Source organism: Camelus dromedarius, chromosome 4 (genome assembly GCF_036321535.1).
Source record: "Camelus dromedarius isolate mCamDro1 chromosome 4, mCamDro1.pat, whole genome shotgun sequence".
Taxonomy (NCBI): domain Eukaryota; kingdom Metazoa; phylum Chordata; class Mammalia; order Artiodactyla; family Camelidae; genus Camelus; species Camelus dromedarius.
The window spans coordinates 80932031-80948645 of record NC_087439.1 but is presented as its reverse complement, the minus strand read 5'-3'; the positions used below and the strand labels follow the sequence as shown (position 1 = coordinate 80948645).

Here is a 16615-nt window from a genome sequence, read left to right as displayed (position 1 = left end):
GCCTGCACCTGGCATGCCTCTCCCTCCCAAGCCTGCAGTGGCACTCCTGGCTGTGAGGGGTCTGGGCATCAGAGTGGGGTGGCTGCAGAAGCACTTTGGGGTTGCAGACTAACTGGGGCCCTGGTGGGGAGACCCAGGCCATGAAGCCCCCGCTGGCCTGGATGCAAACCCCAGGCTGTCTCCTACCACCTATGGGTGTTGGGTTGGGACATTCAATCAAAGTACAAGTATAAGATGGAATTTGGTGTCTTGCTGGCACTTTTTAGGGCACACGAGGGGAATGGTGGGGACTTTTGGGGCAGCTCATGTGGCTTTTGGCTTAGCAAGCCCTTTCAGACCTGGGTGTTTGGGGATGAGAGTGGCTGTCACTGACACTGAAAAGTTACTCTCTCTGCCATTCATGATTGCCACAGATGGGAACAAGCTGAATACCAATAGCCAGTCAACTGGAGGCTTCTCAGGTGGCCTGGTGGATCAGTATCCTGGGCCAGGCACCTACTGGCCTTCCCACTGGGCCAGAATCTAAAGCTTTGCACTGAGAATCTCGCTTTGGGGCTCCTGTCCCTCTTCCAGCAGCCTGCTTACCCAAATACCCCAGTCCGTCTACTCAGGCTCTCTGGTCACCTCTGAGAAACACAGGGACTTGGGTTTTTTCCCCCTTTTATAAGCCAGGGAAGTGTCTTGGCTCTTAGACTCTGTCCTGTGAGGGGGAAGGACGGGGAGAGAGAGGGAAAAAAAAGATTTCCACCTTATTGTTCAGCAGCTGGAAAATTGTTGTCATCTGTTCTGCCTTTCATTTGCTGAGAATGGGAAAAAAATGTGGAAAAGTTAGGGGAAATAAATCTCAGTACCCTCAGAGGAACTCTCACCCTTCCCTCTTTCTCCCTCACATCCTAGCCGCTTTGCTCCCATTTCTTCTCTGGTCCTGGGGCCATGATGCATTTGGGGCCTGGGCTGGGCAAGGGCTGTTCTGAGGCTGTGCTGGGCTGCTCTGGGATGGGACTGGGCTGGGGCCGTTGCTGGGCTGGGATTGAGGTGGGGCTGCAACTGGGTTGGTGCTGGGGCTGGAGCTGGGCTGGGCTGGCCACTTCTCACTCCATGTGGAGGGCTTGGGAAGCCACTGTGATGTCATTCGAGAACTGCATAGCTACAGGATGATAAGTGAAGCCCTGGGGACCCAGCTGGCTGAAATTACAGACAGAGTTTTATCCCACTGGCTTCCTACAAGCCAGAGTGAAGCAGCGCTAGCAGAGCCGAGAGGGGGAGAGAGCGAGTGAGCGAGAGCCGGAGGGAGGGAGCGGTGTGTGTGTGTGTGTGTGTGTGTGTGTGTGTGTGTGTGTGTGTGTGTGTGTGTGTGTGTGTGTGTGGTGCACGGGCAGGCAGGAGGCACTTGCTCCTCCCACCCCTGACAGTCCGAGGGAGCCCGGGTAGGACACAGACAGCACTGGGAGCTGCAGCCATGGAGAAATTATTTGAAACTTGAGGCACAAAGAGCAGAGAGCAAATCAGAGTGCTCCTTTTCCCTTCCCTTGCTCCCTCTCCGTCCAGAGGGTAAGTGTCTGCTGTGTCTGCCGGGCAGCTGTCTCTCCCGTGTGTGTCCTTGTGGGGCTCTCTGCTGGACCTGGGGAGAGGGTGGTGGGCAGCTTCTGTGCCTGGGGCCTGGGTTCTGGGGTGGGCCTGGACCTGGGAAGGGCGTAGGGCTGTGGGGGGCCATGGCCCACCGTGCTTCCTTTAGAGGCGGATGGGGCTGACCTTGCCACCTCCCTCCTGGACTCGCTGCCCTGTGTGAGAGCTGCCGCCTCAGGTCTGGATTTGGGAGGTGTTGGAAGGGGGCAGTGTGTCTCAGTTACCTCACTTGTTTAGGGGTGAAAGTTCACGGTGGAAGAGAATGGGGTGAGCTGAGGGCTTGGTGGAGACATAGAATAGCTCCTGAAACATTCCCATTTATTCAGGATAGCACCCCCGTCAGTCATGTGGCCTGAAATCTGTGGCACCCCCAGTGCAGACCGTTCCCCTGCCGGCCTCCTGTGGGCTCCCATTTGTGGCTTCCTCCCAACTTTGGCAGGGTCCTTGGCGACTCGGCCGGCCCCCTTGCCAGGGATCTCTGAGTGTCCAGGCGGGCGCCCTGGTCTGGCAGAGAAGGCCTTCGGTTGTTGTGGGCCCAGGAGCTATTTTTACCTTCCCGAGTGTGCCTGTGATATCTGCTGCCCGGATAGGCCGATGGCTGGAGTGGGAGGGCCGGGCTCTGGTTATAGTGCCTGGCGTGGGAGCTGAAGGCCAGGCTGGAGGCTGGCCCTGCAAGTTCACATTTGTCTCACCAGCGTGGGCTGGCCTGTGCCTGGGCAGGTCAGTCACTCTCCAGGCACTGGTCCCCTGGGTCTGAGATAAAGGTCACAGGCAGGTTTTCTGTCCCTACTCCCTCTCTCTGGGGGAAGTCAAGTGAGAGGATATCTGTGTAAAGTGTGTGGGTCCTTCCTGAGGAGGGCCTGGGGACACATCTGTCACCTTCACTTGCCCAAGCCCTCTGTATTATGTTGTGAGGTTCTTGGTGCAGCCGCAGTTGGAGAGTCCCCCCGCCCCCCAGGCTACTCCAGCCATCTTCACCTTGAAGCGCCATCAGGGGAAGAGCGCTGAACTTGGAGGCAGGGAGCCGAGTCTGTGCCCTCCGTGCTGGGTGACCTTGGAGCTTCCCAGGAGCCTGCAGAGCCTAACTGTCCTATAAAATGAGGGGTGGGTGGCAGATTAACTGATCCCTTAAGGCCCTGCAACTCCCCAAACCCCATTGCTTTTAAAAGGCTCTCTTGGCTCAGACTTGTTCTGCTGCCTCTGGGGGCTGCAAGCTGCAGGGGGGCAGGAGCCGCTGGTGGGAAGGGCTCTGTTTTCCATTTCTGTCTGAATGCTGACTTTATCCATCTTCGAGACCCATGGGCTGAAGTTCATTTGGACATTGGGTCCTGTGCCTCCCTCTTTCTTTCTTCCCTGAGCAGATTGATGGAGGTGGCCCAGGGAAGGTCCACAGAGGCAGGTTTTTGGGTGACACTGGTGAGGTCCCTTGTACGGGGGCAGAGCCACCTGTGAGAAGATTGATGGCAGCCCTGGGAGGATTCTCGTTGCCTTGGTCCATGCTCTGAAAATGCAGTGGGTGCCCTATGAGTGTTGCTGTACAGGGGGAAAGACAGGTGTCTCCTCGCCACATCTGGACTCATCCGTCCCCGTCAGCCGGGGCCTGAGCCTGTCACTGTAGCACCAGTGGACACTTCCAGGGTGGACCTAAGTTCCTCGGGCTGCACCTGTCACCGGCCCACTTTGCCTCTCAGAACCCGTGTGTCCTCTGTGTGGTTCCCTTTCAGAGACTCGGGGGCTTCTCTTCAGAGCCTAATTCTGCTGCTCCTCAGAGTCCCTGAGGAAGCCCATTCCCATCTGGAGAAGTTCCAGAACTCTCTGTGAGCTGTGTTGAACAAAGGGCTGCCTCAGGCCCTGGCGAGCTGTTTGTGGGGGAGAGGGAAGGGGGCGGTCAGCATGGGTGGAGGCCAAGACTATCACAGGCTGGGCCACAGGAGGTCCCTGCTGCCATTGCCAGGGTGTCTCAGGAGAACTGCTGACCATGCTTGAGCCATGGGGCTGAGGTCCCCACCGCCCTCTGCGTCCTCATCCCCTCCTCACACCACGCTGCTCCCCCAGGCAGGTTAGAGCTCAATGTGTTGCTCTGGGCTGGGCCCCTTCTCAGGCTCCTCCAGCTGGAAGGGTCCCCTTTCTTTGTGTTCCCCCATTTCTCTTGGATGGAGCCTGGTGTTCTCCACAGAAGTCTGCGTGACAGTGAGGGCCCCTTAGAAGCAGCACCTTAACTGTTAGATGCATATATCTTAATTTAAGAATCATATGTGGACTCTAGGGTGTCCATCACCCCCCTGAAATTATGTGCAAAATTTGTACGTGTGCATTTTGGAGGGAATTCATCAGATCCCTGAAGGGGTCCTGGGCTGAGAAAGTGAGTGTCCACTGGACTGGGTTGGAGCGTGGCTGAGGAGTCTGTGGGGGACACTTGGGGTATGCTGGCTCAGCCAGTTTACAGGGACCTCCCTGGGGCCCAGCCTGTGCTGCTAACTCTGTAGAGTACCCCTCGCTCATGATATCTTGGCTGCAAGGTGTCTCTTCCCTTTGGGAGAAGCTTGGGGTCCACCTGCTTTTTCACTTCTCTGGGGAGCAGTGGAAGAAGAGCGTCTCAGTGCTGACAGGGCTAGTTCATGTCATGCAAGAAGCATTGAAGAAACCTTTAGTGTGCGCCAGGCCCTGCACTCTGTAGGGCCATCCTGAATCGCTATGTGAAGTTATGCACTGAACTCTAAGAGGCTCTGTTCACATAGACCACATGCGAACGGTCCTATCTGGGAACCAGGCACTGAGGGAGAGAGAGAAAGACATAAAGGCCTTTCCTCAAGGAGCTTAGTGGGGGAGGTAAACATGGACGTCAGTAGTGACCGTCCAGTGGGTGACTGGTGGTACAGTCACAGGAACCGGCCAGTGGGAGCATGAGAAAGGCCTATCTGAGTCTGGAGGACCGGAGAAAGGGCTTAGGCCAAGGGAGGCTTCCCAGAGAAGTTCACACTGAGCCTGAAGGAGGAGGAAGAGGTTCGCCAGGGAGGTTGGGAGCTGCCAGAGCAGGGTGAGGAAGGGTTTTTTAGGAGAGGGAGCAGCATATAAATAGAGTGGGGGTGTTTGGAGTATTGAGGACAGTGAAGGTGAGGTTTCAAAAGGCAGGCGAGGGGTCAGGTGATAAAAGGTCTGGCACATCTGTCAAGAGGGGAGAGGGGCTGGGCTTTGCTCTGTAGGTGATGAGAGCTGTTGACATGGAGAGAGAAGAGTATGGCGTGTCTGGATGTGCCAGGCCCAGCTCACGATAGTCAGCTCCTGAATCCTATCACTCGGCAAACCGGCAAGTAAGCATTTGAATCTTGACTTGAGTGGCTTCGAGGCCAGGCTCTGCGTGGTTAAGTGGTTGACTCAAGTTGAGTTGGCCATTAAGACGGAGGCCGTCCTTCTGAGTGATAGGTGCATTTGGGGCAGGGGTGGGGTTGAAGGAGGCGCTTCTCCTCTGCCTCCTCTCCAGAACCACATCCCTCTGGCCTCCCTGGTACCCAGTCCCTTCCTCTGGCTTCCATGTGTTGCTTCTCAATAGCCCTAGCCCTACCCCAGCCCATGGCCAAAGGGTTAGCACACTCAGAACTTGCTCTCCTGGCTGCCTCTTGGCCTAGCCTCAGGGCTTGTCAAAGCTCACCTACCTCCCCGACCAACACACATTTGACACCTCATTCCCATGTTTAAGGAGCTGAGACTCCCTCCCGGCCTGCTAGGGCCCCCAACTGCCTCCAAGCCGCCTGTGTCCAGGGTGGGCACAGTGCCTCTTCCTGTTGGCACTGCATTGATTTTCCTCCACGTTGGCTGTTGGTTGGTTATGACTGCTTCGGGTAATGTGTTCTAATGAATTGTTATTCTGCTGGATGTGGACCCAAAGGACTTTTTATCCTGAAGGGCCCCCATCCTGAAAACCTTGATAAATCATTTTCTGTGCACAACAGGCTTGTGATTGGATAGGGAGGGGTCTCCCCTCCCCTAGTCACTTTCTTGCAGTTGAGTAGGCTGACTCCCTTTATTCTTCCTGGTTGGCCTTTCTGGCCCGCCTTCTAAATAAATGGTATCTCCCCACTTGACATCAGTAAGAGAAGTGGAGGTCCTTAATCTCAGGACTCAAAAGGCTGACCGTCAAGGTCAAGGTTTCTCAAGATGTTATCAAGAAGCCCCGAGAGCTAGCTAAAGTGCTGATCCTTGGCCCTACCCTTGACCTATGAGTGAAAACCTTTGGAGATAGGCCCTGGAATCTACATTTTTAACAACTCCGGGAGGAGATTCTTATGAACAACTAAATTAGAAGACAACTGCGCTAAACCCTTTAGCACCTTAGCATCCCATGTTTATTTCCTTGGTTCCTTTGAAGTATGTGAGACGGATGTGTGCTGGCCTGTGTGTGCTTCCAGCCCCAGGGGCACCTCCGCAGTTCACTGGCGGGAGCCTGGGGAGCAGAGAGTAGGGAGGAGGTCCGCATCCAAGTCAGCTGGGGATTTTCCTCAGAGCTTTCCAGAAGCATGACACGTACATCTGGATTACGGCCGCTGTGGAATAAGGGCCCCTTGGTGCAGTCGAGCTGAGTGTTGAGGGTGGAGTCCAGGGCTTGGAGCAGCTGCTGGGAAGAGCGGGGAGACATAGTCAGACAAAGCAATCAGAGCCTTGAAGAGACTGCGGACTTCACTTCCTGAGAGAAACAGGCACAGTGTCCAGCCTGGCCCGGGCTGGGGGCCTGGGAGCTCGCCCCGCTGGCCGCGGTACCTTGTGTTTCCCTTACAGTTTGTCCTTCTGCTCCACTGTCACCCATTCCAGCACCCACGGCCCCATCCAGGCAGGTCCCTTCCTCTATCCCCTGCCCCTTCCCACTGGGTGTCCAACATCCTCTCACCTGTGATGGTTTTACCTGAACTGGCCTTGCCCATTGAGGCTGCTGGACTTTGTGATGGATCTAGTGGTCCTTTAGCTTAAGAGTCTTAAAGTCATCTTCCCTCACCCCTCCAAGTCCCCACTCCTCCTACCCACCTCTATTTCACTCCTCCTCTTTGCTCTGCCTGCCTCTCTTTTTTGTCCTTCCTGCCTTAATAGATTGAAACCAACATGGTGTTCCGGCTTCTTGTGGTCCTGGTAAATAGCTCTTAATGTGACCGTGGTCGATGGGGAGACAGGGGTGACGAGCGTGTTGCACAGTGTGGGGGACACAGGCACGTACCCTCATCTCTGATGGGAGTGGCAGGTGTATGTGCCCCACATGTCATGCGTGTGCTGGGGTTTCAGCAGAGCCCTCGCAGGGGCTAGACAGACCTGGGACAGGTGTGGATGTCCTCAGTTTCTCCTCTTGATATGAAAAGGAAGATGACCCAATGAAGGTGCAGAACAGCCTGGAGTGTGCTGCCAGCTCTGGGCGTCGGAGCAGCTGGCCCCTCCTTTGAGGACAGAAATAGATATTTCCATTTGTACTTAGCAAATAGAATTTAATGAAACAGTTTACACTTTTGATTTTCTTATCAAGCCTTCGTGGCCTGGCAGTTGTAATTCCTGATGCTGTTGCTGCAAACAGTAGCCCACGTAGGAGTAAATGACGTGGCAGAGTAAGTTTAGTATTGACATTTTCAAAATTAGTGAAGAGTGGGTCGCGGCCAGAAGGGCTCAGGTGTCAGGTGGTATGAATTCTCCCTCCTTGCCTCAGGAGGTGCTTTCTTAGCTCTTTTGCCAAAAGCTCTTCTTTTGTGAACCCTAGTGGGTCTGCTTTCTCCTGGCAGGAAGGAACACTCTCAGGTTTGCACTTGTTTGCGCCCAGGGGTTCTCACTGCCTTCTGGGTGTAAGTGAGACCACTGGAAACTCCACCCTTTGCTGCTCCCCCACTTCCTAGACCATGTGTGCATGTTCTTGGGAGGTTAGGGGGTTCAGGGTGTGGAGGAGATAATGGTTTGGGCTGCAGGGTGGGGCCAGGGCCCAGGAAGGGGCCCGCTTTCTCTGGGGCCAGCAGCTTTCCAGGCACAGTGAGAAGGAAAGACATCTCTTCAGACTCCCATTAACTGTTGTCAAGGGCCCATCCTCGCAGGAGCCACCCCCTAAAATCTGGGTGGATGAGACCCTCCTGAATGCAACACTTTTCTCCTCTGAAAACAGCCAGCTGGGGTCTCTTTTGTGTGTGTAGTACGGAACCCATTTCTTTGGAGGGACGCTGCGTGAGAGGCAGCCTCTCGTCTGACATTTCGGCCCCTTTAGGAATGATGCCAGGCGAGTTGGGAGAGGCAGCCATGTGTGCAACTGCATTTTAGTAGCCTTTAGGGGTCCGGGCACAAGGGGCAGGCTGTTGGAGAATCTGGCCTTTCTCAGCTGAAAGCCCTTTCCAGTTCAGACCAGCGCCATCCCTGTGAGCTGTGGGCTGCGGCAATACTCTGGCCCAGTGTCACTTGGGGCCTGCTGCTGGCTGAGGTCCCAAAGCCCCAGGGAAAACTGGGGGCAGAGAGATGGTTATGGAGAGTTAAGGGAATGGGCAGAGCATCCAGCCCCTGGGGGGTTTGTGTGGACAATGTGCCTTGTCGGGCGTCTCGATGCTAGCTCTCGGGTGACGTCAGCTGGTTGGCCTGTGGTTTGTGTGTGTGTATGTTGATCAGGATGTTCCTGTTTTGTGGTTGTCTGATCACTTGTTTTTGGCCGTGAGCTTCTGTATGAGTGTTTATTTTTAGCAGCTGCCACTTCTGGCCTGAGGGCTGATCCTTGGGCATGGTAGGAGCTTGTATTTTCTGAAATGTTTGTGGCTTTAAACTTAAGTATTTATTTTGGGGTATTGCTGCTTTTTACTGTGTTTATTGTAGTGTGTGTGTGTGTGTGTGTGTGTGTGTGAGTGATATGAGAGATAGGGTAGAATAATACAAATTGTGTGATCTTTAAATTTCTGATTTAGTTCTGATCTTAAATTAGTTCTGATTTAAATTTAGTTTTATTTTAATTATGTTTTAAATTGGTTGTGTTTTTAAATCCCAGCGTTACCCAGGTACTGTGTGTCTACAAATAAATGGTTTCACCTCTCAGAGTCTCAATTTCTCCTTCTTTAAGATAGGCATAACACCTCTGACTCACAGGATTAGAAATAATGTACGTGTGAGTGGAGCAAAGTGCTTGGCATAGAATAGGTGTTGACTGCACGTTAGCTATTAATACTGGTCTTTGTATATTTGTGGCCACGCCCACTCTTTCTGACTGGGGGTGCCTGTCTGGTGTACCCCCTGAGTGCACGTGTCTGGGTGTTTGATTTGGGCGATTTCTGGGTGGAGCGTGTTTCTCTGGATGTCTTTGTGTCTGGTTTTCTGCGTGAGTGTGTGTGTGACTGTTGGTGTCTGGGCTGGAGTTTGTGCCGTATTTGGGAGGGGGCTTGCTTTTCTTGCCAACTGGGGCCTGCCTTGGAGTGAGGGGAGGGGAGGTGTGTGCGTGTGTGTGTGTGTGTGTGTGTGTGTGTGTGTGTGTGATGGCTGGAAGCTGGGCTGCTGACTGTACAGGGTGTGAAATCACCGAGTTCCTCTGGGCGGGGAAGTTCTTCGTTCCTGAGTCAGCCCTTTGGCCTCCAGCCACCCAGCGCTCACTTTTTCCTTCCAGAGAAAGTATTGCTCATGGGGTCCCCCAGAGCTGTCTGCAGACAAATGACCCGGGGGACACCTCTCCCTGATGCAAACTGTACTTTTATGTTCTCCATCCCTAAGATGCTCCCTCCACCTCTGGTCCCTGTATCTCCTTTTCAGACCCCTACGGGCCCCAGAATTCAGAGGAAAGTGTGTCCCCTTTAACAAGGGGCCTCCTGGCTTTACTGAACCCCACGTTGGCCCAGCACCTCCAGGTCCTTGGGAAGCTAGTTACGTACCAGAGCCAGGCTTTGGGCTGGGGCACTGTGCCCCCAGGACCCCTGCCCAATCTTGGGCTCCACTGCCTGGCCCTGATGCCGGGTGTTGGGAAGGGCAAGAGCCTGGGGAAGGGATCCTCCTGTCCTTTTGCTTTTCTGGCCCTCCTCAGGTCTGTCTTGGAGTGCTAAGGATGTTTTGGGATCCAAGGAAGGGAAGCTTTCAGCTGCTTTCTTTGGGAGAATAGAAGATGTCCCATCTCCCACTGACATCTGCTATCTCTATCTCCCTTCCTGGCCCTCTCTTGTAGAGGTTGTGGGCCACACCCAGGGACCCCTGGATGGGAGCCTGTACGCCAAGGTGAAGAAGAAGGACTCACTGCACGGCAGCACTGGGGCTGTCAACGCTGCGCGTCCTGCCCTTTCAGCCACCCCCAACCACGTGGAGCACACCCTCTCTGTGAGCAGTGACTCCGGCAACTCCACGGCCTCCACCAAGACAGACAAGACCGATGAGCCTGTCCCGGGCCCCTCTGCTGCCCCTGCTGCCCTGAGTCCCGAGGAGAAGCGTGAGCTGGACCGCCTGCTCAGTGGCTTTGGCTTGGAGCGAGAGAAGCAAGGCACCATGTACCACACCCAGCATCTCCTGTCCCGCCCAGTGGGGGGCCCTGCTGCGCCCTCCTCTGGCCGCCACGTTGTCCCCGCCCAGGTTCACGTCAACGGCGGGGCCTTGGCATCTGAGCGGGAGACAGACATCCTGGATGATGAGCTGCCTAACCAGGATGGGCACAGCGTGGGCAGCATGGGCACACTGTCCTCCCTGGATGGGGTCACCAACACCAGTGAGGGGGGCTACCCAGAGGCCCTGTCTCCACTGACCAATGGTCTGGACAAGCCCTACCCTGTGGAAACTATGGTCAATGGCGGGGGCTACCCCTATGAGTCTGCCAGCCGGGCAGTGTCTGCCCAGGCTGGCCACGTGGCCCCCATGCGGCCCTCCTACTCTGCACAGGAGGGTTTAGCTGGCTACCAGCGGGAGGGGCCCCAGCCAGCCTGGCCACAGTCAGTGACCACCTCCCACTATGGCCATGATCCTAGCAGCATGTTCCGCTCTCAGTCCTTTCCAGAAACCGAGCCCCAGCTGCCCCCAGCTCCAGCCCGTGGTGGGAGCAGCCGGGAGGCTGTTCAGAGGGGCCTGAATTCCTGGCAGCAGCAGCAGCAGCAGCAGCAGCCTCGCCCACCTCCTCGCCAGCAAGAAAGAGCCCACTTGGAGGGTCTTGGGCTCAGCAGACCTAGCCCCCAGCCACTGGCAGAGCCCCCCATGCCTGGCCTCCCTGAGTTCCCACGGGCAGCCTCCCAGCAGGAGATCGAGCAGTCCATCGAAGCCCTCAACATGCTGATGCTGGATCTGGAGCCAGCCACGGCGGCTGCCCCCCTGCACAAGTCCCAGAGTGTCCCTGGGGCCTGGCCAGGGGCTTCCCCGCTCTCCTCCCAGCCCCTCTCTGGCTCCTCCTGCCAGTCCCATCCACTGACCCAGTCCAGATCCGGCTATATCCCCAGTGGGCATTCCTTGGGAACCACTGAGCCGGCCCTCCGGTCCTCCCTGGAGTCTGTCCCTCCTGGCAGGCCTTACTCACCTTATGATTATCAGCCATGTCCAGCTGGGCCCACTCAGACTTACCATCCAAAGAGCCTAGCCTCCTCCTCGTCTGCTCTCCTTCCAACCACCCAGAGTGCACCAGGGCCTCAGCAACCTCTGGCCTCTCTTCCTGGCTTCACCGCTCAGCCTCAGCTCCCACCAAAGGAGATGACTTCAGACCCATCACGAACTCCAGAGGAGGAGCCATTGAACCTGGAGGGGCTGGTGGCCCATCGGGTAGCAGGTAAGAGCCTTGGGGACCATCAGTGCTTGCTGTCCCCTCCTGACTTCCTCTACACCTTCCCTCTTCGGTCTTGGTTGGTTTTGCTGGGGGAAATGCAGGCACAGCCATCATGCCTCAGTGGGCGCTGCTTTGGCCCGAGGAAGAGGCTGTCAGGAGCCCACATGCCAGCCATCCCTTCCTGCATTCATTGTCTGTTAGGCTCTAAGACAGGTATTGAGAATCAAAGATCAGTGTCTTTCAAGAGCTTTCAGTCTAGTGAGGGAACAGGTACACAGACAGATAATCCTAACAGTGCAGTGTGTGCTACAACAGAGGTGGGGAGCAAAGCCCCAGAGCCTGGGAAAGCAAGGCTTGCCCCCTAGGGCAATGTGCAGGTGTTGACTCTGGGGTTGGAGAACAGATTTCCTATCAGAGAATGAGCTTATCTTTGTGGAGAGAGGAGAGAGAGTGGGGCAACCAGTCGAGCTTACTGGGGAGATAAATGCAAGAAACAGTGGCATGCCCAGGGCCATGCTGGGAGGGGCAGGAAGTCTCCCTTCCTTCCCTCTGGCCTGAGCTGATGACCATTCCGTGGGGCAGCCAAACTGGGCGGGAAATCCTATGAGTTGGTTTTGTGGTTGACGTGAAGTCCAGCCATGGGTGAACCAGAGCCTGGGGCAAAGGGGACCTTGTACCAAGCCCCTCCGCTGACAGGGTGGTGCGAGGCCGGGATGCAGAAGAGGAGCTGGGCAGCTGACTCTGCCATCTGTCCCTTTTCCTAAATTTAGGGGAAGCTGAGTCACCATGCCAGCTGCAGAGAGGAAGGGAGACACCCTCCCTGGAGATGGATGGTGGGTTTGGAGAAGTAGCTGGGGCCAGGCCTGTTGGCTAGTGGGCTGGGTCTAGGATCTGGTGTGGGGGCATGGACACCCAGCTCCTATGCTTCAGAGCAGAGCACAGTCCCCAGTTCAACTATTGGTAACTTGAAATTGGCCATAATGAAGTATTCACATTATGGAAATTGGCAGTCAGGGCTTCACCTGCTCTGGAGAGTTGGTCTAGCAGCACATCATTGCTTTTACCTGAGTCAAACCACAAGATGAGCAGCTCTATAACCCCGGGGTGAAATGCTCCATGGGGTGGTCCCCTTGGGGCTCCGTCTACTTTTGTCCACATCTGGGCCCCTGTGATACAGAACCCCGGGCTTGTGGGCAGAAACCATTTTCTCCTGGTTTTGTTGAAGGGAGAGGAATGGGTCCTCTCAGTATTTTACAGGGTTGAGGTGTTAGCCTGAGGAATAGTGATACTCTGGTCTAATGACCCAAGGGACTCTTCTCTGCGGGAGAAGGATGAATTTCCTCCCCGTCCCAGAACCCTTCTGTAATGGCCCCATAAGGATGTCCCTCTTGTAGCAGCTCTCCCCTCAGCCTTTTCTCTCCTATCAGCTTCTGAGATCTTGACTGTCAACCTCCATATCCTGTAACTGCCCAGATTTTGGCTGCCAAGAAGTCACAGGGAGGGAAGGATATCGTTGGCACAGTATGTCTGTCCTCCAACCCCACTGTCATCTCCTCCACTAGCTGTAAGTGACTTAATCAGGGGAAGGGGTAAGATGTGTATAGGGGACAGTTACATTTGGTCCCCAGGGCCACAAAGGGCCCCTTTGGTCCATGCCCTGTCATGAACAGTATTTCTTATGTCAGCAGTTCTTCTTTGCACACCTTCCTCAGGAGCCCTTCAGGGTATCTGCAGTGCTTGTCTAGATAGAGATGCACCAACAGGATCAATTTGTAGAACAATCTGGGGCCAAGGGATAGACTTTCAGCACTGCCTTTTCCTTCTCATTCTATATTCTTCTACTAGAAGCTGGAACATAAGCTTCAACATGAGTAACCCAGGAAGCTCAGATCTGAGGGAGAACCTCTGTATGGCCATGGATGTGATCTGGTTTCTTCTGGCCTTTCTCCCTCGGGTCTGCCTTTTCTTCCTTGGCTGTCCTCCATACCTCGGTGCTATGTCCCTGGTTCATTCCACTTTGATCCAGCTACTCTTTATGTCTTATTTCAGCTTAGATCTCAGAGACTGTAGGGATAGTTTTCTTAACTTGATAAAGGGTGGGTACCAGAAATCTATAGCACACATCACACTTTCTTGTGAAACGTGAGAAGCTTTCCCATTACACCAGGGACAAAACAAAGATGCCTGTTGTCACCACTATCATTTAACATTGTATTAGATATCCTGCCACTGCAATAAGACAAGAAGAAGAAATAAGAGTCAGAGTTGTTGAGTCCATTCAAGTTATCTTATGATCCTGATTCTGTGACTGGAGCGATCTCAGGTGTCTCTAGAGGTAGAGCTTTCAATGCATATTGGAAATCAGATGTGGATCTTATCTCCAAGGAGTCTAGAGTTTAGTAAGGGGAAAAAGAACTGGAACTTTAAAATGAAGTTATTTGGAATAAGAGAGAGATGGAGAAAGTTCTGTGGGAATGAAGAAAAAGGAAAGATCATTATCAGCTAGAGAGATTGGGGAGGCTCTGTGTTGAGTGTGGGTTTTGAACAGAGCTTTGGAAGCTGGGTAAGATTTTGAAAGTGAGTGAGGTCATTGGAGAGAGAGGATACATAATGAAGACAGGAAAGCATAGGACATGTTTGAAGAATAGAGTAGGTTGGGAACATATAAGCTGTATGAGAGAGCGTCAGGAAAGGTAGTCTGTGGCCTGCGTCCAGTTGGTTTTAAATACCAGACTGAGGAGCTTGCATCTTACCCAGTGGCAATGTAGGAAGTCATTACTATGTTTCAGTCAGAAGAGGATGCCATGATCAGGGCTGTAGTTTAAGAAGATGTATCTCTGATGGGTCTGGGCAGGAAGGATGCAAAGGGGGAGAGACTCTGAGCTAGGAGATTTTAGCTTATTAGCTAGCCTAGGTGATGGGGACTGACCATGGAAATACAAAAGAAGAATTGGGTGCCAAGGACTCTGTGGGAATAGAACCAATGCATTTATGAATTGATTGACTGTAGTAGATGAAGAAGAGAGAGACATCAAAGATGATTCTGAGGCTTCATGGATAGAAGCAGAATGATGGTTCCATTAATGAGCCAGAAGTTAGGAGAAGGAGCAGGTTTGATGTAAGGTGAAGACCTCAGTATCAGATGTGTTGAGTTTGAGATGACGGTGGAGCCTCCAGGTAGAGATGTATGGAAGGCAGTTGGACACCTAGAATTGGAGCTTGAAACAGCAGATAGAGCTATAGATTTCAGAGTTGTCCTCACAAAGGTGAAGGTTAAAGCTTTGGGCATGGATGCGATCTCTATGTCAGAAAGCATGGAGAGAAATGACAGAATGAAATGGCCATGAGGGAAAAGGAGGCCAGGGGACTGAGAATGAATGTTCAGGGCAGTGAGAGGAGACTGGGACAGTAGGTCATCACAGAAGTTAGAATAGGAGAGGGTTTCCAGGAGGAGGAGGGGGAGGTTAGCAGTGTCACTGTGGAGAGATCAGGGGAAAATTCATCGTGCTTGCCAATTAGGTGGCCCCAGTGATGTTCAAGGGCATATTTTCTGTAGAGTGGTGGTGACAGAAACCAGACTGAGGGATTGAGGAGTGAGAGGTGAGAGAGTGCAGACAGCGTATCAGTTACTCTTTTGAGTGGTTTTGTGATAAAAGGGAAGAGGATGGTAGCTGAAGAGAGTAGCAAGATATTGAGAACTTTTTGTGAATATAGGAGCCATGAGAATGCTTTTAGAGAAGGAGAGAGCCCAGGAGGATAATTTAGGCTCAACCAGGAGGTGAAGTACCTCTTCATGAAATAAGAATAAAGATGGATACAGATATAGAGAAATGTTGGTGTCAAGCTTTGGGAGCTTAAATTGAGAACCCAGTTTTTACACTTTGCTATGGAAATAAGAGATGAGACAAGGCCCATTCCATCATTCATTCAACATGTACTCCTAATCCATGCTACATGCTAGTCTAGGCTCTGGAAAAATGGTGATAAACAAAAGAGATAAAAACCCTGTTTTTAAGAAGTAGAAATGGACAATAAACAAATAAGCAAATACACATATAATATGTCCAATGGGTGATTAAGTGTCATAGAGATAAAATAAAGCAGTGAAATGCCAGGGAGGGGTGAGGGGTGGGTGAAAGGCGGTTGCACTTTACATAGGATGGTCAGGGAAAAGGCTTCACTGGTTGGGGAAAGAATGTGCCAGATGGAACAGCAAGTGCAAAGGTCCTGAGTCAGGAGTGTGCCTGGTGTGGGGGATGTAGGGGGCCTGAAGTCAAAGAGGGGATGACAGTGGGGACCAGCTGGCTGTGGGCCTTGTAGGTGATCATAAGAAATTTAGCTTTTACTATACATGATATGAGGAGCCTTAGGAAGGATTTGGGCAGAGGCATGATATCCCTTGACTTGTTTAAAAAGGATTAGTGTGGCCAGGGTGGAAGAAGACCAGATAGGAAGCTGGTGTTATTGATCAGGATGGTGTCTAGAGATGGTTAGACGTGCTCTGGTTGTAGACATATTTGGGAGGTGGAGCCATCAATATTTACAAGGAGACTAGACATGGGATGTGAGAGAAGGCAAAGTCAAGGATCCTGGCCTGAGCAACTGGAGGATGGGATTCCTCTTTATTGAGATGGAGAAGAATGTGGGAAGAGCTCGCTTAGAGGCATTATCAGAAGTGTGATTTTGGCCACGTTAGATTTGAGATGCTCACAGAATGTCCAAGATGGTTGGATATGTAAGTCCGGAGTTGATGGAGGGAAAGTTGGAGCTTAGAAATGTGGGAGTTGTCAGCATATGGATGGATATGAAGCAAGGAGCTACATGACACTACCCAGCGGGTGAGCACAGATGGAGGAGGTCCCAGGATTAAGTTCTTGAACATTCAGCAGTTGGAGACATGAGAAGGAACCAGCAGAGAAACTGGTTTGGAGCAGCTTTCGAAGTAGAAGAAACTGAAAAAGATGTGTTTCCCTGGAAGGCAGGAAGGGGTGATATTTGCCCCTGTGTGGCCCCTGTGGTGTGAGATGGGTTGGAATCAGCTGGGGTGAATAAAAGGACATCGCTGGTCCTTACGGTTCATCCAGGCTGGCTCATCTTAAGAACATTTCAGCGGTGCCCAGCAGTTTGGGGCAGGAGTAGGAAATCCTAAGTGGTTCCCATGGAAGGGGATTATTAAGAGGGGGTGTGATGGAAGAATGAAGGGCTGAGGGGTGCTCTGATGCTAGAGAAGATGACCCTCGGGCTCAGACTAGCAGGGTCACTGGTGAATCCTGGAAG

At 53.1% G+C, this 16615-nt stretch overlaps 1 protein-coding gene across 14 annotated transcripts in view; it reads left to right on the top strand.

The window, feature by feature from the left end:
• Window positions 1-16615, top strand: part of TNS1 (tensin 1) — a 174673-nt gene that overhangs the window by 118475 nt on the left and 39583 nt on the right. For all 14 annotated transcript variants that reach the window (XM_064485161.1, XM_031452142.2, XM_064485155.1 and 11 more), the window contains one exon: window positions 9770-11341. In XM_064485161.1, coding sequence (XP_064341231.1) covers window positions 9770-11341 — 1572 coding nt within the window. The remainder of the gene's footprint in view (window positions 1-9769; window positions 11342-16615) is intronic.